General features: G+C 42.5%; 2 protein-coding genes and 1 long non-coding RNA gene across 4 annotated transcripts in view; 1 reads left to right on the top strand and 2 right to left on the bottom strand.

Moving 5' to 3' along the window:
* ppp2r2bb (protein phosphatase 2, regulatory subunit B, beta b) overlaps positions 1–12,723 on the bottom strand; it is a 57,503-nt gene extending 44,780 nt beyond the window's left edge. Inside the window, exon 1 of the mRNA XM_076979321.1 lies at positions 11,614–12,723. Coding sequence (XP_076835436.1) covers positions 11,614–11,692 — 79 coding nt within the window. The 5' untranslated portion in view covers positions 11,693–12,723. The remainder of the gene's footprint in view (positions 1–11,613) is intronic.
* A 1,271-nt stretch (positions 12,724–13,994) lies between these two features.
* Positions 13,995–15,951, bottom strand: LOC143481977 (uncharacterized). Its single transcript, XR_013122115.1, has 2 exons — positions 15,820–15,951; positions 13,995–15,007 (listed from the first exon to the last, which is right to left on the bottom strand). It is a non-coding gene; the product is annotated as an uncharacterized LOC143481977 (long non-coding RNA).
* A 1,072-nt stretch (positions 15,952–17,023) lies between these two features.
* pcyox1l (prenylcysteine oxidase 1 like) lies at positions 17,024–23,017 on the top strand. 2 transcript variants are annotated; one of them, XR_013122102.1, is made up of 7 exons: positions 17,024–17,998; positions 18,154–18,360; positions 18,545–18,719; positions 19,332–19,543; positions 19,744–19,884; positions 21,797–22,508; positions 22,615–23,017. XR_013122102.1 is itself a non-coding variant. In XM_076980102.1 (6 exons), exons 1-6 carry the CDS (start codon positions 17,893–17,895, stop codon positions 22,456–22,458), a joined length of 1,503 nt encoding a protein of 500 aa, XP_076836217.1. In that variant the 5' UTR covers positions 17,237–17,892; the 3' UTR covers positions 22,459–23,017. The 2 variants fall into 2 exon arrangements, 1 of the variants encoding a protein (XP_076836217.1); XM_076980102.1 differs by having other exon boundaries at positions 17,237–17,998; positions 21,797–23,017.
* The last annotated feature ends 750 nt before the right edge of the window (positions 23,018–23,767 follow it).

Below are 23,767 nucleotides of genomic sequence, written 5' to 3'. Positions count from 1 at the left end.
GTGTGTGAGGGTCTCTGCCTTCATCATCAGTGTGTGTGTCTCTATCTTCATCAGTGTGTGTGTCTCTATCTTCATCAGTGTGTGTGTCTCTTTCTGCCTTTATCATTGGCAGGCAGCTTTGGGATGAACAACAGCCATGCCACTCACATTGTGAGACACGGGAAAGAGGAACACTTCACATGCAGGCAACCAATTATACACAGACACACACACACACACACACACACACACGCACACACGCACACACACAGATATCTGGCATGTCCTAAAGCTGCACTCACACCCGCGGCAAGGCGAAGCCGGGGCATTGAGGCAGAAATAAGACCACCTGGCTTTACCCACAGCTGTCTGTCACTTCAGTGCAATGCTGGCCTCAAGCCTCTCTAAATCTGGAAAATACAACTATTACCACACAGTGCCACCTCCTGGCCATCTCCAGACATTACACCATTGTCCTGCACCACAGATTATGCATATTACACAACTAAGAAGGCAATAGCACTACTGAAATGCAAAAAGATTATTTTGTAAAGCTTACTTTAACTATAAGCTTAACTATGCACTAAACTAATGGCTATACTTACTTTTAGAGATTGAACAGAGTTCAAGTTTCAAATAACCACCTAGTGATGTATTCAGGCTGAGGTTTAATGTCCTCACTAAATCTAAGACTCATTTTGTTTTCATGGGCCATGGCGACATGATGCAGTGATTCACCTTTGGGCAAACAGCAGAAAATAACCACACCAATAAAACTGGATTTTTTTTTGTCTGCAAATACATCTTTTCTCACTTTGCCTTTCAGTCTCTTTGCCTGATGGAAGTCACACTTTCTGTGCTAAAACGGCAGTACAACTGATCCAAAATCACGACACGACACTTTGTTTTCCCCTAACATTAATGAGCTGCTACTTCATCTTCTGGCACCAGTGTCCATAAAAGCCATTTTGCACTTAATGTGCCTCATGCACTATTACCATAATCTCACACTGTCAGTCTTCACGCTGGGCCTTAGATGAGTATCTAACATGTGCCTGCAGGGCTACCTACTGTTGTGCTGAGCTGCATTATTAAAATATATTGCCTGACCTAGAAGCAGCTTTACTGTGTAACTATGAGTTGGTCCAAAGGGACTGCCGGTAGGGGAAAACTGAACTGGGATCAGTAGATGAAAGGCTGTCGTGCCACAGTGAGCGGTGCCGTTGGGCACTAAACAGCGATAAGCATTGGTGCTCATGCCCTTTCCAGGAAACAGAGATGGAAATGAGTCGTGAGACTCTACAGCTGTGCCCCAGTGCCGCTATAATAAGAAACACCGGCCACTTCTCGCTGCTCTCTGCTATGTGATGCTGAAGATAGAAGAGGCAGAATATATGGTCACGCCATCAAAGGAAGAACTCTGTCGCCAATCGAACCCAAAGCTGCGACACGACAGACTTGGTTGCTGTCAGACGGCCAACTACAGAAGTCTGTTCTTCTAATCATGTGTCATATGGTTTCTGAACGGCTCAAAGGGCTTGACCATTACCCGGGGACCGTGCTGTGGATTACAGCAACCTTGATTTCTGCAGTTCGGTCCAACATTGAAGGCAAATGTATGCACTGGCACAGCTGAAGTCAATGCCAGGGAGACGTTTAATTAGGCTGCGTGTCATCAGCCGGGGATACTGATCTAACACTCCAGATGAGCGACACTTTCAAGAGGCTCTAAGCAGCTCGCAGAACCCAGTGCAAGGCGCCCGGAAAAGCTGGCAGGGCTGGGTCAAAAGCTGGGTCACAAACGGACCAATTGGATTGCTTTAACCAAACATACACCCCTCCCACCAACCGCCAATCAGGCTCTGGACGTGCATCTATATACACTCAAAATCCCAGCATCCCCCTCCCTCTCCTCTCGAACCACTTTTGCAATCACATGGCATAGAGATGCCCCGCCCACTTTTGGGGGGTTAAGTGCACACGATGCAGCTGAGCATTGTGGGCAATATGGGTGTAATGGCACACGCCTTGTAATGTAAATGTAAATGTAAATGTAAATTGTGTAAAATGTAAAATTTAAATGTAAATGTAAATTGTGGGCAATATGGGTGTAATGGCACACGCCTTTCCAAGATTTCTTCATTCTTATCTTGAGATCAGCGCACTACTAACACACGACTTGATTCTAGAAATCGAATTAGGCACCACATTGGTTCTGTTCAAAATAAATATTTTATTGATTCCAAGGAACCAGCCCTTGTATAAAAAAATTCAAACAATGTAAGTGAGGTGTAAACAATACCTATGTTTTTTTGTTTTAGGATGAAACTTTCCATTACACCACTAGCTGGCAATGGACAGCAGAACTTAACTTGGAAGTGTTCAGCCACTAACACAGAATAATGTCAAAACCTTGACTGATAAATCTACCCATAACAATTAAGGTTGAGAAGGCTTTGATGTGGAGGTAGGGGCCCAGTGACTTTGTCTCTACGTAGCTCAGAGAATAAGTGATCACAGAGCATAAGTGATCACAGGGACACTGACCTAAAGAAACATACTCAAAAGTCTGATGGAGGTCCTTTCTTCCATCTCTCAAAGAAAAAAGAGAATCACACATTGAAATGCTACCCATGTAGAAATACATTTTAACTACCAAAAAGAACATTTCTGAATGTTAGTGGTGAAATGTAAAATGTAACGTTGCCTAAAGAGGAGTTTTACCTAGGATGGCTAAAATACTTGCTCCTAGTTTCTTAGCGAGCTAGCTAACAGCTCATTACCACGGTAGCCTGTGTGAGTGAGTACGCAGACAGCCACACGGCGTCTGCTGCAGGAGACACCATCAAAGCAGGCTCCACTTGGACAGCACTGTGCCTTTTTTCCAAATGTTTCGTGACGTAATAGCTGCCGAAAATACAAGTCCTCAAGTATAGCACGGAAACTGTGAAAAAACCCAACAAAAACTGATAAGTAGTGGGAGTGGGAATCGATATTTCTGCTCATAGATCTCTCCCTGATCTCTTTGTGGGGGAATGACAAGACGTGTGATGGAACGTGGAGTGGGCAGATGTCGTGTTGAATTGCATTGAACGCTGGAGAGGTTCTACTGTCCTGCCTCCCATTGTCGCAGCCAGCGCTTGCCAGAATAGCTTGGGCAGCGGCTAGTGAGAAACACAGAGGGAGCCCCTTCCAGGCACTGCGGCTCCAGATTGACCCCATTCAACTCCCCCCCCCACCGCCTGAGTGCGGGCAGGGGGAATACAGGCTCGGGTCTGGGGGGGGGGAACGGGGAGGAGGGCCCCTGTCTCCAGTTAGTCAGACGGTGGATGGGGGACGTCTCAATCTGGGGTGGGGACGTCTCAGTCTGGGGCGGGGGACGTCTCAATCTGGGGTGGGGACGTCTCAGTCTGGGGTGGGGACGTCTCAGTCTGGGGTGGGGACGTCTCAGTCTGGGGCGGGGGACGTCTTAGTCTGTGGCTTCAGTTGACTACAGATGCACCAGTAAAGCCGACTGACGAGCTCATGACTTGAAGATCAGCATCTCATCATCTGAACTAGAACCAGAATGTGGTTAATGGACGTGTGTTGTGAATGAAGGTGTCGTACAGGTGGCTCTAACTGCTGTAAGTCACATACTGATGGGTTCCTGGCCTGGTTTTTGTTCATCTCCTACTCTGCACCCCCTCAATCCTGAACTCACTTCTCATCCTTAATCCCAAGACAGAAGTGCACACAAGAACATTGGAGAAAATCGAGGTTATGACAGCAGGGGATATTGTATGAGGTGGAAATGTTTGGGAACAACCATATAGACACAGTATAGACACAGCTGGGTTAGACACAGTACAGTTAGACACAGTAGGGTTAGACATAGCTGGGTTAGACACAGTACAGTTAGACACAAGGTTGGACAGAGTAAGTTTAGACAGAGTAGGAAGAAGCTTTTCTTAAGGACAATAAAAATGCAATTTCCTTCCCTAATGTGACAGATTTCTGAGTGAAAGAGTGACAGGTTATTCTGGCAGTGGCAGGATTTGCAGTTAATTATTTGGGATTTGATTGGATTGTGAATACATGGCGCAGTATTATTGGTTAGTATAATTTCCCCCTGCTGCTTGAAGATATAGCCAAAAATAGACCTGATATGGTTTTTATTTATTGGGTCTGGGTGTGCATGCAGTGAATGCATATGAGTGTGTGTGTGTGTGTGTGTGTGTGTGTGTGTGTGTGTGTGTGTGTGTGTGTGTGTGTGTGTGTGTGTGTGTGTGTGTGTGTGTGTGTGTGTGCAGAAATAACCTCAGCATTTCCCTTCATACTCTTGACTATGACTCACTCTTCAATTGGCTTGTAAAACAAGAAGGAGAAAGGGACAGGAATGGGACAGAGAATAGCAGACATGTCTGAAGTGGACACTCACACACACACACACACACACACACACACACACACACACACACACACCAGAAATGCCTCACACATACATACACAGACCCAAAGATGCAAGTAGATAAGATTATACTGGGAAGCGATTTGAGCAATTTTCACAGTGAAAAGCTTTACACAATTAGATGTGAAAATGCTTGTGCACATAGCAGGTTTGAAACACACCTGAGCACGGCTCAGCAGACAGAGCTGGAAGAGAGTCTGCCCCAAGAATCTGGTCGGCCATGGCAACAAGCACCACCTCATTATTAGGGACTTTCCACACCACAAAAACCTGAAATGTACAGCGTGTGCAATGTCAGGGGTCTGTGGGTCAAAGTCAGAAACATTACTTACCATTACTACAATTACTACAAACATTACACTACTAAATATATGAAAACTCTTCTCATGGTAAACGTTTTCTAAACATTGTTCTTTCTATTTTAAAGAACAAACTCTATGTGTCTTTCAGCTTCTGCTGAATCATACCTCAGCGCTAAGATCAGCCGGAAGGCACATCTACATTAGCATGATTAGCGCTAGGGAGCGTAGGCTTAAGACACATGACAGGAGCACCCACGCACTCTTTGGGCCCCCTCCCTCCCCTTCCCACACACGTAAACACGTCCCCCACAGCTGGTTTGGGGGGTGGGGGGCCACTCAGCTCGCTGGACCACCTGGTAGACTGGCTCACGGTAGACGGGTCGTTTGCGCAGCTAAACAGGACGCTTTGGCTGCCGGCCCTTTATGGCACAGGCCAACACAGCTGGCCGGCTGGAGACTGCTAAACTGAGTGTGAGCAGCGGTGATTTTAAGTACATACGTATAGGCCATGAGCCAAGACCCACAGGTGAGGTTGAGATGTCCGCTCTCTTTCAGCAGTAAGTCAGGCCATGGAGGTCAGGATGTGGATGGGCTTAATGAGCAGAAGAACATCAGCTCTGCTGCTTCTGAGCAACCTAAAACAACCAAGGAACTACCTGCCCGTTTTGTATTGAATTATATTCTCAGGAAACTGGCACATTTCTGGTCTCCTACTTCAGGAGGTAAGTCGGTAGGTCCCAGAAGCCAAACACTAATGGGGGGGGGCTGGTGTTTGTAGTGACGCTTTCTCTATCTTAAATGTGTCATGTGCTTGCATATGATGGGCTCAGCTAAGATGTTCTCTGAAACATCTGTTGTGTGCGGCATCTCCCACCAGGAAAAAAATGAGACTTCCTTCTAATCCTTAGGATGCCTGATATCTCTAGCAGCCAAAACACTGGTATAACTGACTCATAATCCAGCAAATTCAGTATTTCTGTCTCTGCTCACCCCCCAACCTCCCATTTCTGAGCCAATCCCATGTTTTGGCATCAGAAGAGAGAACAAAAATAAACACACATATCTTTCACACTTGAATCACCTTTTAAAAATCTCTGCCCCAAACCACCCATGGCCTCTCATATCAGATTTCCGGTAGAGCACAAAAGCACACAGTGACTTCACCACTGTTTTTCATTCCATCCAAACCACCACTGAAACGGTTTCGAAAAATAACAAAATATCAAAGGGGAGGCACGTCCCATGCGTAGCGGGATCCTAAATGTTCCTGCGCCATCACCTGAGGGGAACGTCGTTCTTTATTAAACGATTCAACCGACCCATTTCCTGCTGGGACCTTGAGCTGAGCTCACCATACACATCCACTAATTGCCGGACCATCCGCAGACCGTGTAATTACAGCTCACGCTGATCTCCTCTGGTTTCTCGCTGGGCATTATCGAGTATGGACCAAATGGATGCTGAACGACATTAAGAAAAAACAAAGCCCCGGGTTTAGTCTTTTGGCGATATAACACGTATGACACAAATGTCGTTATCGTGTTGCAGACTTAATGTCATCAGATTTTTTAATGGAATAAAAGTCTAGCTAACACCCACTATGAGTTCATAAAAGAGGAGCCAATGGAAATATTTCACAGTCAAAACCATTTTATAATGTAATATAATAATTAATATAATTAATCTTACAATCTTATATTGGAGATATTGGTTCATATTGATGTAAATCACAGGCACTTACAGAACATGGTCTTTAAAGATGCACAGTCATTTTTCTCCTGTGATCATGCCGCCTTGTCTTTAATCATGGAAACATCATGTGCTCATTCTCGTGTTCTGTAATTATAATGCCCTGATTTGAGCAAGGTCTTTTCTACAGGGAGTCTAAACTAAACTCAATCTGTCTGGCTGACAGCCCTTACAAAGGAAAAGCCCCTCTTTATTCAGCAACTGAATTTTCATGAGTCTAACTCAGACACTAAGAAGCCCACTGAATCAATAGGGATTTCATCTGAGAGCACCTTCTGTTCTTGCTCTAGATGAGTAATGGCACTACCCCAGTACATTTACATAACTCCATATATGGCTGGAGGCACTGACATATGCTCCAAGTGTCATCGTGTAACAGCCAGTTAGGATTAGGACATGTTGGGCTCAGCCGAAGGGGCGGAGCTTATAGAATGGACAGCCAATCACGATTGGACAGCCAGAACTCCCAGCAAGTTACTATAGTGAAGGTGACTCTGCTCTGTCCATTTCTTAGAATTGCACCTTTGGGACCTTACATACTTACAAACTGTTCCATGGTCCAAAGCAAACAAAATAATCTTATTCTCAGAGACTAGTGACTAGTTTACAGCAGCTCTCATCTTTCTAGGTTAAAGAGAGCCTGGTGGTGGGGTTCTTGGCAGTGGTGTCCTAGAGGAATCATTTTTGTATCTTTATCCTGCACTTCATGAATGCTGATTTCAAACATGGCCCAGAGGACACGAAATTATTGCACCAGAAGAGCTCAAAACCCATGACGCCTTTGTCCGCTTGCAATAACAGATCATGTTTCATTAAAGGTAAATCAATATCTGTGAGCTTTATTGTTTTATCAGTTAATTCAGAGCTTGTGGAACCAAATCCAATCATACTGCTATTGACCAACACCCACTGCCATGTGTCATAATATAACACCAACTCTTCCATTGATCAGTTGACATCTCACAACATGGCAGGATTTAGAAAAAAGCCCCGAGCAAAGGTGACGTGGCATATAAACATGCTTTCACAAACTGAACAAAGGGCCTCGCATAACTCATATCAAACTCTCAAAGCTGTCCTGTTGGAGCTGCCAGTTAATAACATGAGCCATGTGGGATTTAACTGGCAATGCAGCGCATATCTCCTGTAGCACTTCCCGCTCATGCCAGAGTTCTGAGCGTAGACGCCTCCACCTCGGCACTGCGAGCCGAGCAGAACCGTCCCAGACTGCGACTCAGCCAGAGAGGATCTCCGGCACGCACACACACACACACACACACACACACAGACCCCTGCATCCTCTCACACCCACTGGGACAGCGGCTGGGTCTTTTCTGGCGTAGAATGGTCTGGTATCCAGCTTCTATCCCTCTGGAGGTTTGAGTGACAAGTTTCTAGTTTGTTTAAATGCTTTCTAGTTTGCTTTCTAGTTTGTTTAAAAACATTTTCCTTACTTTCACTTGTTCTGTACAATCAGTATATGTTCTTTCACTCGATGCTTTCTTATCCATCTACAATATCCATTTGTCTTTCAGTTAAATTTCGCTTTGTCAAATATTGCTTTGACAGGTACTCTATCCATGTCACACCCTCTTCAACAACTTTTTCTCTTTCACTCTCTCTTTTCTCCATCTAACTCCTCTACCCTTCACAACTTTACCTCTTCTAGCTCCCTCATTACCTCCCTGTGCAACCTCGTGCCTTTGCCCCAAGAACTCATCGTTGCTGACACTACTCCAGCATCTCCGAGCGAGAGGACAGCCGTAAACATGAATCCATGGACTCTGAATACTTAACACTGATGTGCCACACCGTTCCCTGATATTAACATCTAAGCGCAATGCTGGGAAGACCCTGCCATGCCTTGGTTACATATGCAATTTCAGCATCTTCAATCGTGTGATAAACATCTTAATCTGCTCAAGATTAACGTAAAGAAGACAAACGAGCTGCTAGATTGTGTCTGCAATAGTTGCGAGCCAGCCGAGCCAAAACGATGTGCTCCTTTAACTGCGGAAGTACGGCTGTGTCCTTTGAAGACCTTTGTGTTACCTTCTCTGCACCATTTCTCTCCGCTGCCCATGGGATTCCATGATGGACAACGTGCTTCTTTTATCGTGTTCTCCTATACAAGCTTATCTACCTGAACCCATCAAGAGCAAAGCAGAGCTCTGCTCCTCCGCCCATCCCGTCCTTCCTCTCCATTTATCTCACCCTCCACTCTCACTCACGCTTTCTCCTCCTCCCCAGATCCATCCAGCAGCGAAATCAATGGCCGACTGTTTACGCCGCTTTAACATCTCCAGTGTGTTTTAGCAGCTTCTGCTGGTGATCTCAGGGGGTTTTGAGGAGAGCCTGGCCACCCCGTCTCAGTCAACCTTGTTGCATCCAGGCTCGCGTCCAAGCCAAAGTAGAGCAGAAAGAGGGATTCAAAGCCTTTTAAGGGACGATCGATCCTGACTGGATGGGAGACAGACGAGGGGAGAGAGAGAGGAGCATCACCAGAGGGCTCTGGAGAAATGAGCATTTCTAATGGACAAATCACGAGCCTGGGGGGGGGGGGGGGGGGGGGGGGGGTTATGAAGAGAGCTGTCAGCTACAGTTTTAAAGTATTAAATTATTTGTTTGGGTTTCTGCAAAGGGAGTCAGACAGGGAGCAAAATAAGCGGAAACAAAGGTGTTTGCAGGAGGTCGTGTGGATGGGACCACTAAGAAACTAGGAGCAAGACCAAGGCATTTTACTGGGAGGGTTCCATTATTGTACAACTCCTGTGTGCATGCCAGAGGGGGTTGTGGGGGTTGGATATTGGAGCTGTCTGGCTGGCAGAGGCCTTTTCTTGGCACAGACCCAGGTTTTATTGATGTGAAGACCTAGAGCACTACCTGTGTCCATTATTATCCCTAACTGGAACCTGAGTGAACTGAAAAAGAACAACCGAGCTAGAGACGTTTCTAACTGGATCTGCTGAAGAATTATGAGGAGCAAAGGTGATTTCATTGGGTTTCAGATAAAAAGCTACAGTGTTCTCTGGTTGTACCATTCCGGACTGTTCCAAAGCAGCTGTGGCTTTGACCTAGTGCCTCATATTCTCTTACAGCTATGCAGTGAATCAATTGATAGAGACTTTTGAAGTTCTATATTAACAGACTGTACTATTAATATTTTTATTAGAATCAGAAAAAAACAATTTTCTGACTGAGCTTTCTGCTGTGTAAACATGTTTCAGTCTATGAATTTATAGATAGGCTTCTATAAATTTGCCTATTTCAAAATAAATAAATGAAAATTCTATTGACTCTTGGCACTTTAATATCAACCAAACAAGTGCCGGACTCGCATTTAATCAGTCTGTCAAACACGAATATTAAATAATAATCTTATTGCCAAGAAGTAGCTTACACAGAATATTTACTATATTTGGACATGTGCCTGAAAGAGTAGTGTGTCTTCTGTATATGATAGGTATATTGAAAATGATATTAGCGTCTACACACACACACACACACACACACACACACACACACACACACACACACACACACACACACACACACACACACACACACACACGACCACTGAACCAACCACAACCACAGTTGACTATCACTATCCATAGCCTGGTGACAAGACCCAAGGTGATACAAGAACATCAGCAGAATGGAGCTGACCATTCCATTATACTTAACAATCGTTCACTTACTCCCCAATACACTAGGGGGAGCTCAAGAAATCTTGTGTTGTTGACATTTGCTGTATTGTGTGTACAGACTCTATACATAGGTCACCTTAATGGGCAAAGACAGGGCATGTATTCAACTTCAGACATGAGTTGAATGAGGCATCAGGCAAATCTTTCTAGTTCCATGTCAGTATAATACATGTAATAATTAAAACTGAAGCATTTATCATCGGTCTACTGTCCTACAATATAGCATATTGGCAATCTGTTAAACTGGTATGGAATACTGGTGTACACACCAGTTTAACTGTATTCAAACTGAATCACGATATAGCCTGTGGATATTTACTTTACTGAGATGCAAATACATGAGATGTCAAGGGATCTGGCATTAGAAGTGTGTTGAAATATCCCAGTGATACCTGCAGCACATTTGGCTATAGGCAATCAAGCATATGAGAGAGAGGGAGAGAGAGAGAGAGAGAGAGAGAGAGAGAGTGCAAAAAAGAGCATAAGGAAATACATAAGCAAACATGCCAGTCATCTTACTTTAAGTCTGCCAAAGTATCTGGTCCTCAATGCTCCACAGGATATGTCTCTAGAGGACATTTGCCAACTTGTCTATTCAAAACCCCCACTTGTCTATTAAGATGAAATAACTCGATCTTTAATAAACGTTCGTCTGGCCATCCTTACTTCGCTCTACATTGTTACATGTACACGTAGCCTGGATCTTTACTGCTGTACGTTTATCTGTAGCCTACCTATTAGGCCTACGCATGGGTTTCCTAGGGTGTCCGTTAAATTTATGGCACCGAGCTTCCCCCGTGTGTCAGTCTACCACAACACGCCGGTTCTGACTCGGATCCGTGCCTCACACGGAACGAAGAATTGCTACGTTTGGTTTACCACAACACTGAGTACACCGACGGCGGTCCACTTTTCCCACAAAACAGGGCTAACTGTAGATCAAATGTTAATATGATAAAGTGAAAGTGATCTTTATAGTGGGCACAAAACAAAATGTTCAGAATTGTTATCCAGGATAGACAACGAAAGCGTTTTACATACACTTGCAAGAGTGATTTAACAGAGAGGAGACGATGAGAGTTATACCCGTTATGTCACTGAGCGCACAACACAGTTCAACACCAGATGACGGAACATTAATAATGTAATGAGGAGGTGGAAAAAAAAACAGATCTTCCGTGACCCTCGACATCATGTTGTAGTTTCAAATGTCAATGCAACTATCTCAATGCCAGTAAAGAAAGAGGTTCGTCTGTAATAGGGAAATACTGTAACGAAAGACTACGCGGGCTAGAACAAAGTATATTTTTGTTTTGTTTTTTTTAATTTGCAAATACTTCACACACAGTGACTGGCTCTTGGTCACAGAAAATATGACACCCGCACACCCAGCTACGCACACACACACCCGTTAAGTCCTTACCTTCCGTGTGACAGCTGGAGGAAAGGATGGTGCTCGGAGGTCTGAAAAGGTAAGGCAAGTACCGGGAGAAGCATTTCATCTTCTTGCTGGATCTAGTCTGCACATCACTCTGTGGTCCACATAAGCACCTCCGTTCGCATAGACGGAGCTGCGAAGAGAAGTGAGCTGTGCAGATCTGTGCAGTTAAATCTCAAGGCAGCATCACTTCAGCCTCGGCTTACATAAGCGCGGACCGTCCGCTCAAAGCTCTCCCTGTCGAGGTGCAGTGAGGATACGCCGCTGAGGTTAACCATGCTTGTCCCTTCGTCGCCAGCAGGACGGGAGGATGTGTTATTTTGCTGAAGTGTGGTGGGAGGGTTTTACGGGCGACGGGAGGGTGGGAGGCGGTAGAGGGGTATTTATCAAGGTAGCACCTGCTTCGTCGCTCTTCTCCTACTGGTCGAGATACCGGCTTCTTGTGTCTGCTGTAGAAAGTTACGCTGCCAGAGAACCTTTCTGTACTGTAAGCACATACCACGTTAACACATTAAAAGGACATGCAATTCTCCTTACATGTACGTATACGTATATTAGGGTACACCAAAGCCTCTAAAATCTAAATAATTTCACGTTTCAGTCCCATGCAAACCATGGCTTTTATGTACTATTTGTGGAGAACTAAAATATCTTAATTCATTTTTTTTTATTTATCCAGATACATACTGTGCCATAAAAGAGTTTGGCCACGAATAAATAAGGTGATTCCTATGTCTAATCAGAGATGTGAATATACATATATAGATTTAAAGTTGATGTTCTGCACCTCAACCTAATTGCATTTTCTCCCCCTCAGATCCAGTGATTTGGGCTATATTAAACACATATGGACCTCATAGTATATGTTGAAAGACCCCTCCTAACTTGTATGTTCTATGTTCATAGCAAATACCACTCATTGTTTCACAAAACAAGAATGATGTTAAATGTGTCAGTTCTTGAAAAAGTTATTGCTTTAACTTTCCTATGGAGCCCAAAGTGAGACGTCCATCTATGGTGTAGGGATCTCCCCTCAAGCGTAAAACACAGTATGCAGCTGTAATGCGGATTAATGGTGACTCTGCTGGAAACGTTCATACTTGCAATAATGGAGATAAATGGGAGAGTGCATGATAAGGGGCAGCTGGTCTTGGGCCCTCGTGCCTGGTTTCTTTGGTGGTGCTATAATAAGTCCCTTAAGCAATTATGTTTTATAATGGAAAGAGTGGCGTTGGTAGCAGGAACCAGGGGTGGGGCGGTGAGGACAGGCGTCTGCATGTCAAGTGTCCTGTACGTCCTGAGATGACTTGAACACAGGCCGGTCGGTGTGTGGCCCACTCATCATCCAAGTCTGGTGCAGGTGTGCACTCGGGAACATTTGGAGAGGACAGGAACGACGCTGGGCGCGCTCACGAATACGTGACGTGACAGCGCAGTAGCATTTCGTATTTTGTGAAAGTGCACACTGCACAGTGTTGATCACGCAATCAAAAATAATGGTGTCTTAGGGTCGCAGTATTGCGATGACCACCTGGTTGCCTTGCTGGTCTTTGTATGCATGCGAGGTGGTGTGCATATGTAGGTCGTGGTTCCAACATCTGGCCATGGTGCAACCATTATGCTGACAGTGTCTTTAGGAGCACACTGTCACCTCTCTGCTGTTTGCATTTCTACCATTGTTAATACAGATGGAGGTGAGTCTGAGAAATATAGGCAAATACTACAACTACAAATATGTGTGTGTATATATATATATATATATATATATATATATATATATGTAATATATATATGTAATATATATTTGTAGTTGTAGTATTTGCCTATATTTCTCACTCACCTAATATTTAAGCCTAATACTAAAATAAAAATAAGATTTATTGTTTGTTCTGTTTAATTAATCTGAAACTATTTAAAATAAATATTCAACTGTGAGTTAATAGGAGGATGAACCAGTATATATATATATATATATATATATATATATATATATATATATATATATATGAAAATGTAGATGTTTAAATAATCACATTCATTGCATCATGGGGTTCTAATGTTCCAAGAGTGTAGATCAGTTCTATTATATTTGTATATGTATATGTATGTATGTGTATATCTATATATGTACATGAGTTATACATATATAATCTATTAACAATACTTTACCATGCATAATCTCAGTTTATTACCACATCATTTAAAATAGTGCTTGGTTGTTCTAAATACCAGTATAGCTGTGCACTAAATTATACTTTTATGTTTAATTATTAAAGTTTTACTCTTATTCAACCTGGAGTCACTAGGTTAGGTGAATCATGATGTAATTTACCATCTTTTACCTTATTCTTTTTTTTTTCAGTTCAGTGTGTGTGTGTGTGTGTGTGTGTGTGTGCGTGTGTGCGTGTGTGTTGGTGAAACACCCATGCATTTACAGATTAAAACATATATTAAAATATGCATAGTAGTGATTGGACAATGCCAATCTTAATGAGATCAAAGTCACTCATCACAGAATCATTTTGCTGAAATAATAGTTACACCAGTTACTATGAGGTTTCACCAGTATTCCAAGATTTGGATTGTATAATTACTCTGAGGTTTAAAAAAACATATTCTAATGTAAGATGTAACAATTAAAGGGGTTGGTGTATTGCCATCATCTATCCATAGCAAACATTTTTCTAGAAAACCTTAATTACTATTAACAAGTTCAATAGAATTTAACTTGAATTCCAGCCATGATAGGTTCCTATGTAGCCTAAACATCACTTCCTATATGGCTGAAAATGTCGACTTTGCTGTAGAATATCTCCAAATGAGCTGCTGCTCACTGGATTTTGCTTTTGGTTGAAAATAGTACACATCTTTGTTTAAGCTGCTTACACTACGGTCCATTGATGAGCTAGCAGTTTATTCCACTACATTCTAACAGATCCACAATTTAAAGGATTGATAGGATAGGATAGGTACTTTATTAATGCCGAAGGAAATTAAGTAAAGTGCAAAGTACTGAGGTGTTCATATCCACTACAACTGCAGGCCACATTACTGACATCAGAAAACCTAGATACATGTCAGATCTTAACATTTGACATTAACATTAACACTTCTTATTCGTCACATATACAGGCGGAACGCAGGGTCACGAAGATCATATAATCAGTGGAACCAGTACAATCAATGCATTCAGTATACTGTCCTGCTGGTTTCCTCACAATTGGTGTCAACATTGCAGGGGAAACTGGTAGATGTCTGGGAGCATCCAAACTTAAGAACTGAACTCCATGGGCTGAAATCCAATCTAACACCATTGGAATTCAGTTCTCAAAGCCAAGACCTCAGATCATGGCAGACTGAAGCTTAAATGCAGAGTGCCCTACATAAAAAGGGACATTTGGTGTTAAAGCATTTACATGCACACTCTGGTGTCAAAATAACAACGTATGTGCTGTATGAGCATGTTTTTATTTTTATTTATTATTTTTTTATAACAGTTGGCTGCGTAATTTTTATTTTTGGTATTCGGTAAAATGTCATTAAAGCACTAGTCCCTTGGTTTGGGAATTACATTTTCCTTGTTCCTCGTTTAGAACACAATTTATATTTCACTTCCTGTATATTTAAATTTTTAAATCAACAGCAAAAACTAAACAGAATAAATTACTGTGAGGGGAAAGTTTAAGATGAAAAATATCTCCATAGATTATTTTAGCCCAAAAAGATTCTTATGTGTTAATTTTTTTTAGCAAAAACATGTATAAAAAATTGAACTGAACTGAAAATGAGTTACTTTCATATTTTAAGTCAAAATGTTACAAGCTAGAAGACAGTGTAAACATGGTTCTGTAAACAAGGAAACTATCCTAAAATATTTAAATTTAATCACAGAGTCCTTCTTGTTGGCCTCCGTAAGAAACAAATGAGACCAACAAATGGTGAAAAATAGAAAAGGACATACTGTGTGGTACGTTTTCTGAATAATGCCGAGATTTATGATTAAGGATCTATGAGGGAAAATTAAGTTTGATCTACATATACATAAAAGTTTAGATTTTACTAGCATGTGCGAAGACGCGCTCCACGCGCCTCTCGTCTGGAGTCTACTGCCCCTCCACCACAGATAATTCTGAGAAAGTTCAACAAAACGCCTGTAATTTCGGCCGATCCTCACTCCCCTCTTGTACTTACCTCCGATTTTGCTTTTCCTTTCCAAAAAAACAGCCCGCATTAGCATGGTGAGTCATTCTGGTACCAGTACCAGGAGGATGCTGAATCATAACTCGGAGACATCTGCGATGATAAGGCACGAACAGCTCCTCGACCGCCTACTCGATTCAGACTCAACGTGGGACACACGGGCCCGTCCAGCCCGCTATATAACTGGGCCGTGCTCTCATTTGCATAAGGCCTTTTCCACCTTTCAGACGTGTAGCGTGCACACGGGAAAGTCCCCGTTATCCTGTCACTCAAAGAGCGACAATGAAGTTGCGTCATACATCTAGCCCATGATAACAGACGCGCGTCACACACCAGGCCACGATTTAGAAATCTTGTTTATAGCCTAACTGAATACACTGGACGAATAACAACTTTTTTCCATTTTAATGACATTGCACTGCAAGAAAGCGACGCGGTGTCAACCGACTTTGTTGAGAAAACCCCAACCGCTAGAACAGGAGGAAATGTTGGTTAAGTATTCGATACACCATTTCCGCTCTGTAAACTCCGTGGGTTGCGTCGGGGAAATCCTAACCTCCTGTACAGTTTGATGATCTAGTCTTCGGTAACCATCTTTATTGCTGTTTTTCATTTAACTCTTTTGCAACCTTATATGACGAGAAAGAGATTTGTATTTTATCAGGTTTGCGTTTCGGTTAAACAAATATTGTAATTAAAAAGGGTTATACTGTGATGTTAAATGGAATAGTTCAAACAGGCCATATATAAGTAATGAAACAGTACCTTTGCATGTTTGGTTATTTGTAAGCATGACTGTAATCTTTGTAATTAATTTGCACAAGATATTTTACAAAAGATAGAGATAAACGACACGACTAGCCTACATAGCAAAGCTGTCTAAAGTGAGACGGATCCTTTTTCATTTTATGCAGCCCAATACAAATAATAATTGCACGTCTTACACCTTCATAAAACCCAGTCTCCAGCTAGGTTTTATTTACACAGTGGCAACAACCATCAACACCAATTGGTGTTCTTGTACCTGTACTCAGACAATAGACACACACACACACACACACACACACACACACACACACACACACACACACACACACACACACACACACACACACACATCTTTTTTGGTGGCCCCATATTGACCCACATACACACTCTCTCTCTCCTGCACTCACATGATAGAGGAAGTGAGTCAGAACTTTGCGTCAGGCTTCAGATGACCTGAAGTCACAGGCCCCGTATGACAGGAACAGAGATTATAAATAAATGTTGACATTTGAACATACAAATGTATGAACAAGAAAATATTGCTAAATATGATTTGCAGTTGAACACACACAGATATGTAAAATCCTACCTGAGTCACACAAAGGGTAAATAATGATTCATTTTATGAGGTATTAAAGTTCTACAATATTCATTTCACAAAGTTTTAGAGTTGTGATGTTGACCAGTAGATTCTGCCAGTGGAGAAAACAGTGGGTTGGGGATGGGCAGAACTGCCTAGTATTTCCTGATGTGAAATAAATAACCCAGTTGCTCACTAGTGTCACCTACAGGACAAAATCACAATTGGGCAGCCTTAAATGAATGAATTCCGCAAATTTTAAAACGAATTGCTGCATTTTATTTAGACAAACAACATTTTAAGTGCAAACAATAAACCAAACAACACCAAGGCCATGGGTTCTGTCGAACTGTAAACATGCGGGCGACTATTGAAACACTATTGAAACACTTTTGAAAACACTTTCGACGCCTATTGGCCTCCGCTCCGGAAGAGACCCGTTTCCTTTAATCTTACAGGTTCCGAGGGAGCAAGGTTGATCACGCGGACCTGTTGCCGGATGGTGGTGGTTCTCATACAAAACAACGCGTAGCTGTTATTTACCCAAACCGTCTCGGTTCGGTTCTGCAGATTTCCAATGTTCACCGACGGTTCGGTTCCGTCCATTTGAGCAGGCGCGTCGCGCATGAACTCACCTTCCACGGCAGCGGTTCACTGATGGAGACTTCGTCTGTGTATTAGCGAAGGTTTAGCTGGTTATCCGGGTCGTTGGCGCAATGGCACGATATATTGGGTTCTGGTTCTTCTGTTTAATGTCCGCTGGACATGCACTGGGAGATTCGGGCTTTGCGCAGCTGGATGGCGCACCACCCTCTAAAATAGGTAGGCCAGCATCCATGCACCTCCTCTCTGGAGCTATCTAGCTGGGTAATAAGGATATATCCGTTTAAGTCATCATCGCTTGTGCACTTATGTCAGTAAAACGTTTGTTATATAAACGTCATTTGGTGTTACTGTTTATCTGTGTGACGTTTTAGCCGTTATCGGCGCCGGGATCGGTGGTACCGCAACGGCGCATTTCCTGCGGCAGCACTTCGGGCCAGAAGTACGAATCGACGTGTTTGAAAAGGGAACCGTGGGTGGTCGGCTGGCTACCGTGACCGTGAACCACCAGGATTACGAATCCGGTGGATCCATCATTCATTCCCTCAATCTACACATGCAGGACTTTGTGAAGCAGATGGGTCAGTGAAATGTCTCCCTTCTTCTCTAATCCCATTTAGACGTATGTTTTTGGTCGTGCAACAAAAGTACCATATGATTTTGCTAAATATCAAGAGGTCCTCAGAAATTGATGGTGGGGAAGTGACTGATGATGGTTCCGTTCTCTGACGAGGTCATCTTCTACCCCGCGTTATGTGACTTCAGGGCTGAAGTATCGTAAGAGCGTCGCGGGCAAGACGGCTGTGTTCAACGGCGAGGAGTTTATTCTCGAGGAGACCGACTGGTACCTGCTGGACCTCTTCCGCCTGTGGTGGCGCTATGGAATCAGCTTCATCCGCCTGCAGATGTGGGTGGAGGAGATCATGGAGAAGTTCATGAGGTGACGAGAACGCGCAAAAGGACTGCTCACATAGTCGGATCAGTGTACACGACACTTTAAACACACTCAAAACGTTTGACATGATGTATTTAAAATAATGTACACTGCCATGTACTCGTCGAAAATTATACGTAGCAAGATGTTAGCGGTTTCATGAACATTTAATATGCTTACATGAAATTACTGTAATTAAGACAGCTGTCATAGAATCCTGTTTATATCCATAGCTGTTTCTCCATTTTGGAAAGATATCTTTTTCATTAGTCAGCATCAGTCATCAGTGACATGAGCTGTTGGCATGCTAAGGATAGTGCATTTCTCCCATTTCAACAGTTTCAGGAAACAATAATTAATTAGATGTCAAGCTATATGTATTTTAATAGGAACTTCTAATTGATGCACGTTTAATAGAGTTATTCCACCATGCTTTTTGAAATAGTTTTATTCCTGGTAAGATCCTTACTCCGAAACCAAGGAGTTGGATTTCCCATTTCATAACCAAATATATATTACTGCAGCAGTGTTCTGGCCCATTTCTCTTTTTATGCTTGTTCTAAAAAGGTTTGACCTAATACATCTGTAATATGTGCCGTGAAATGTGTTCCTTTCCAGAATCTATAAATACCAGGCCCATGGTTATGCCTTTAGCTCGGTGGAGGAGTTACTGCACTCTCTGGGGGGTTCAGGGTTCCTCAACATGACACGCCGCTCTCTGTCCGAGTCGCTGTTGGAGCTGGGCGTGTCCCAGCGCTTTATCGACGAAGTCATCGCTCCTATCATGCGGGTCAACTACGGTCAGAACATCAGTATCCCAGCGTTTGTTGGTAGGCGTGTTTACGTTTCACCTTGGATCTAACTTGACAAATGACGTGGTTAAGCCTAGAGCCATTTAGAAGTCCATTTTCTGCCATGCTAGTGCAATGTCATGCTGCGTCAGCATCATGCTGAATTTTGAATGGGTTTATTAGCATGTCCTAAGCATATTATAGTCATTTCAGTTGTGATTTTGGTTGCTCTTTGACAGGTGCTGTATCTCTGGCTGGTGCACAGGCCAATCTGTGGGCAGTAGAAGGAGGCAATAAGCTGGTTTGCTCCGGACTGCTCAAACTAGCCAAGGCCAGTGTCATCCAGGCACAAGTCACCCTCATTTCTCTACAGTCAACAGGTATGTGCTGTCATTATGAAACTATGTTTTTTTTTCTGCTAAGTAACTGGTGACTTCAGTTAGTCACATGGCTCATCGAACATCTGGGACTGGCTGAGTTTTTCTCCCTGTAGCATGATTTCTTTATTATGAGAGTGAAAGTGAAATATCACTGGTATCATGGACATGACAAGCCGTGACATTCACTCGCGTTGCAAGAGGAGCTTTGGGAAGTTTGAGCATCACCATCTGCTGTACAGCTGCTGTATGAGATGTGCACACCGGTCTCTCATTCTAGTACACAAGGCAGTCGGAATACTATTCATTTAAATTGGGATCGTGCTGAATACGAGTTGACTTTGTCATGTCTTGTCATCATTGCATTGAATCGGCTGTACATATGTTCCTAGAGCATTATTACAAAGGTCTTCGTGACTTAAGCAACCATTCTTCAGTGTATCCAGCATGTTACAAGGCCACTTCTTATCTTGGTGTTTTTGTAATCAATAAACACCTCATTGTTTGTTCAAATGTAATCTTTCAAATATAAAGTCTTAATATAGTTGTGCTAAAATGTTTGTGAACCTGTAAAAATGTCTGTATTTCTTTTAAGGTTTACCTAGTAAGTCCACAAATAAGGTAGAGAGAACCCATGTGAACAAATAACGTATACAGTATACTTTTTCTTTTACTTGTTGAACAAAATTATGTAAAATGAAAAGCTTTGGTAGGAAAAAGGAGTTATTGAAGACAGGTGATTCAGTCAGGCCAACCCCTGTTGCAAGAACATCACTCTGGGTCTTCACTGTCAAGGTCTGGTGTTCAGCACACTGGTTTACTGACGTGAGCTTTGCCTCAATCAAAGGAAATTCCTGAAGACCACAGAAACTGAACTGTCGATGCTTGTCGGTCTGGGAAAGGTTACAGAACCATTTCTAAAGAGTTTGGTACTCAGTAATCCACCAATCTGTGAGGCAGATGACATTAAAATTAAGGAAATTCAGCACAACTGTTACTGTCCCAAGAAGTGGTCTTCCAAAAATAAATCACTCCAAGGGCACGATGACATCTAAAGATCTACTGGCCTCTTGCATTGGATGATGTCAGTGTCCAACGTCAGGTAAACACTGAATAAGAACAGTGTGCATGTCAGAACAGCACAAAGGAAACTGCTACTTTCCAAGAAGAACATTGCTGCCTGTCTGAAGTTTGATCCAAACCACATGGATAAGATAGAAGCTGATTGGAAGATTGTTCTCTGTACAGATAAATCCAAAATAGAGCTGCTTGGTTTAAATGAGAAAACCAAATGCTGTATTCCAACATAAGGATCTCCTCCCATCCATGGAGAGAGGTTTTGTGCTGCTCCACCACCAGGACAGTTTGACATTGCTGATGGACCTATGAATTTTTGGATTGAACTAACATTCTTCAGGAGAAGAATTTAGGGCATATGTCTGTCAACTGGAGCTTAACCGCAAGTGGGTCATGCAGCAAGACACAACTAAGTCTACAAAACGTTTAAAAAAAAAAAAAAGGAGGAGAAATTTAATATTTTTTTAAAGGTTTAACCCAATAGAAATGCTGTTGAGGACCTAAAATGAGCAGTTAATTCAAGAAAGACTAACCTTTCTTGCAACATCAAGTCATTTTGTAAGTAGAAATGAGCCAAAACGTCTTCAAACCAGTATGCATGACTGATCAACTTCTACTGGAAAAGTTTAGTTAATTATTGCTGCTAATGGGAGTCACACCCGTTACTGAAAGCAAAGGATTCACATGGTTTTTCCGACAAAGGTCATTGTTTTGAGTTATTTGTTTATGTGGGTTCTCTTTATCTAGTTTTTGGACTTGTATGTAAAACTGATCACATTTCAGGTCAAATTTATACAGAAATACGGAAAATTCTAAATTCTTTCTCTGTTAATTGTAGATGAGTCCCACCAGTATGAGCTCGCGTACACTACTCAGACAGAGAAGACATCGGATCTCTATGACATCGTAGTGGTAGCTACCCCTCTCCAGCAAAACGTCAACACAGGCATCTCCTTCCAAGGCTTCGAACCCCAGTTACCAGAGATGGCTGGATCCTACCACCAGACTGTGGCCTCCATTATCCATGGCTACCTCAACTGCAGCTACTTTGGCTTCCCTGACCCAAAGCTCTTCCCTTTTGCAAGCGTATTGACCACAGACACACCGGGACTGTTTTTCAACAGCGCCGCAAGCGCCTGCCCTGTCAACATCAGTGCCGGTTTCCGTCGCAAGCAGCCCCAGGAGGCCGGAGTCTACAAGGTCTTCTCACCCAAGCCCCTGGAAAAGCATGAGCTGAAGACCCTGTTCAAGTCGTACTATTCAGTGCAAGTTACGGAGTGGCAGGCGTACCCACACTACGGGAGTGCTCAGGAGATGCCACCGGTGGTGCTACACGACCACCTCTACTACCTCAACGGCATTGAGTGGGCAGGAAGCGCCATGGAGATGAGCTCCGTGGCAGCGAAGAACATTGCTCTGCTGGCTTACCATCGCTGGAGCAGACAGCTAGAGATGATCGACCAGAAGGACCTCATGCACAAGATTAAGACCGAGCTGTAACACCATCTTGAGCTTTGAGGGAAGAGGAACTATTGGAAGCAGCAGTGGAGGTGTGAAGATATGTCTCTTGAGCTACAATGGTTTTATGTCTCTGACATAAATTGCTTGACAGCACATTTCAATTGCTTGTATGTAACTTTCTTTTCCCTAAAACAGAAAAAATCAAATTCAGCAAGCAAGCTGTAAAGTCAAAATCAAAGATTCATTCTCGTGGACGAAGGAACAAACTATCAAGGACCAGACCTTTTGACCACAATGTAGAGGAAATAAGGAATAGAGTGATCAGTAACTCAACTGTAAAAGCTTTTCAGCAGGTAGAAACTCTTTGAGAGGAATGCTCCATGATAATTTAACCTCAGAAGCTCATCACTTGTTAAGTTGAAAATACACAGTTGGATGACACTTGAGTGAACTCTGGGCGAATGTTTGACTTTTGGAACATGAACAGGAATGTCTTACAAAATTCCAGCCATTCCATGGAGATGCTCACTAGTCAGTTTAGAAATACTGACCTGTGTTTGGGTGATTACTACTATGAATAAAGGTTGGTAACACGTTAGCTTGTCATTTTTTAGATACTTGTATTCTTTCGTATAAATGTATTAACTTGGTACATCATCATTTTCTTGGGATTTTCTAAGTCTGTTATCGAAACAGGACTCTAATTAATTACTTTTTGCAACCATGCCACCACACACCAATTGCATTGTCCATCTGTACAGTAATATAATAATATGAATTTATGTTCTACTTGGTCAAAGTTAAATTCACTTCTGGTGCTCTAGTTTACCGAATTTTGTTTGTGAATTAGCCTTTCATTTTAAGTTATTAGATATCCGGTACAAACTGTGAGAACAGGGCTGAAAGTTCTTTAGCAATATCACTGACTTGCAATTGCACTGTTTTGTTGATTGTTTTTGAAATTGTCCCGTTGTTCATTTCCAAATGCGTCAATGAGAACTTCTTTTGATCTCCGTGTAGTGCATAAAAGTTTATCACAAGTAAATCATAACTGACGCAAAGACTCACGTTACCGATTTCTGCAAAGTCTATTTTAGTTTTTGATGGATTATCAGGACTCATACTGTAGCTAATTGTTAACCATACAGAGTTTATATATTTTTTTCCGGTATTGGTGTCCTGAATAGCTCTGGCAAACTCATTAATCATTAATAACTTTACTTTTTAAAAGTCAATTCTCCTGTCATAACATTTCTGCAACTATTAATTTAACTATCGACACTATCGCTTTTTATGCAGACACAGGACTAAAATGAAGTTGAACTGAACAGGTTTAATAATTTCCGTT

Source organism: Brachyhypopomus gauderio, chromosome 18, assembly GCF_052324685.1.
Source record: "Brachyhypopomus gauderio isolate BG-103 chromosome 18, BGAUD_0.2, whole genome shotgun sequence".
Taxonomy (NCBI): Eukaryota; Metazoa; Chordata; class Actinopteri; order Gymnotiformes; family Hypopomidae; genus Brachyhypopomus; species Brachyhypopomus gauderio.
Note: the sequence above shows the minus strand (reverse complement) of the source record. Positions and strands in the feature narration are given on the sequence as shown.

Bases quoted from the DNA above. Each gene is read 5' to 3' on its own strand.
- pcyox1l (XM_076980102.1), top strand. From the start codon at position 17,893: ATGGCACGATATATTGGGTTCTGGTTCTTCTGTTTAATGTCCGCTGGA. The intron at 18,361-18,544 runs GTCAGTGAAATG...ATGTGACTTCAG, and splicing joins GGACTTTGTGAAGCAGATGG to GGCTGAAGTATCGTAAGAGC. The intron at 19,544-19,743 runs GTAGGCGTGTTT...GCTCTTTGACAG, and splicing joins CAGTATCCCAGCGTTTGTTG to GTGCTGTATCTCTGGCTGGT.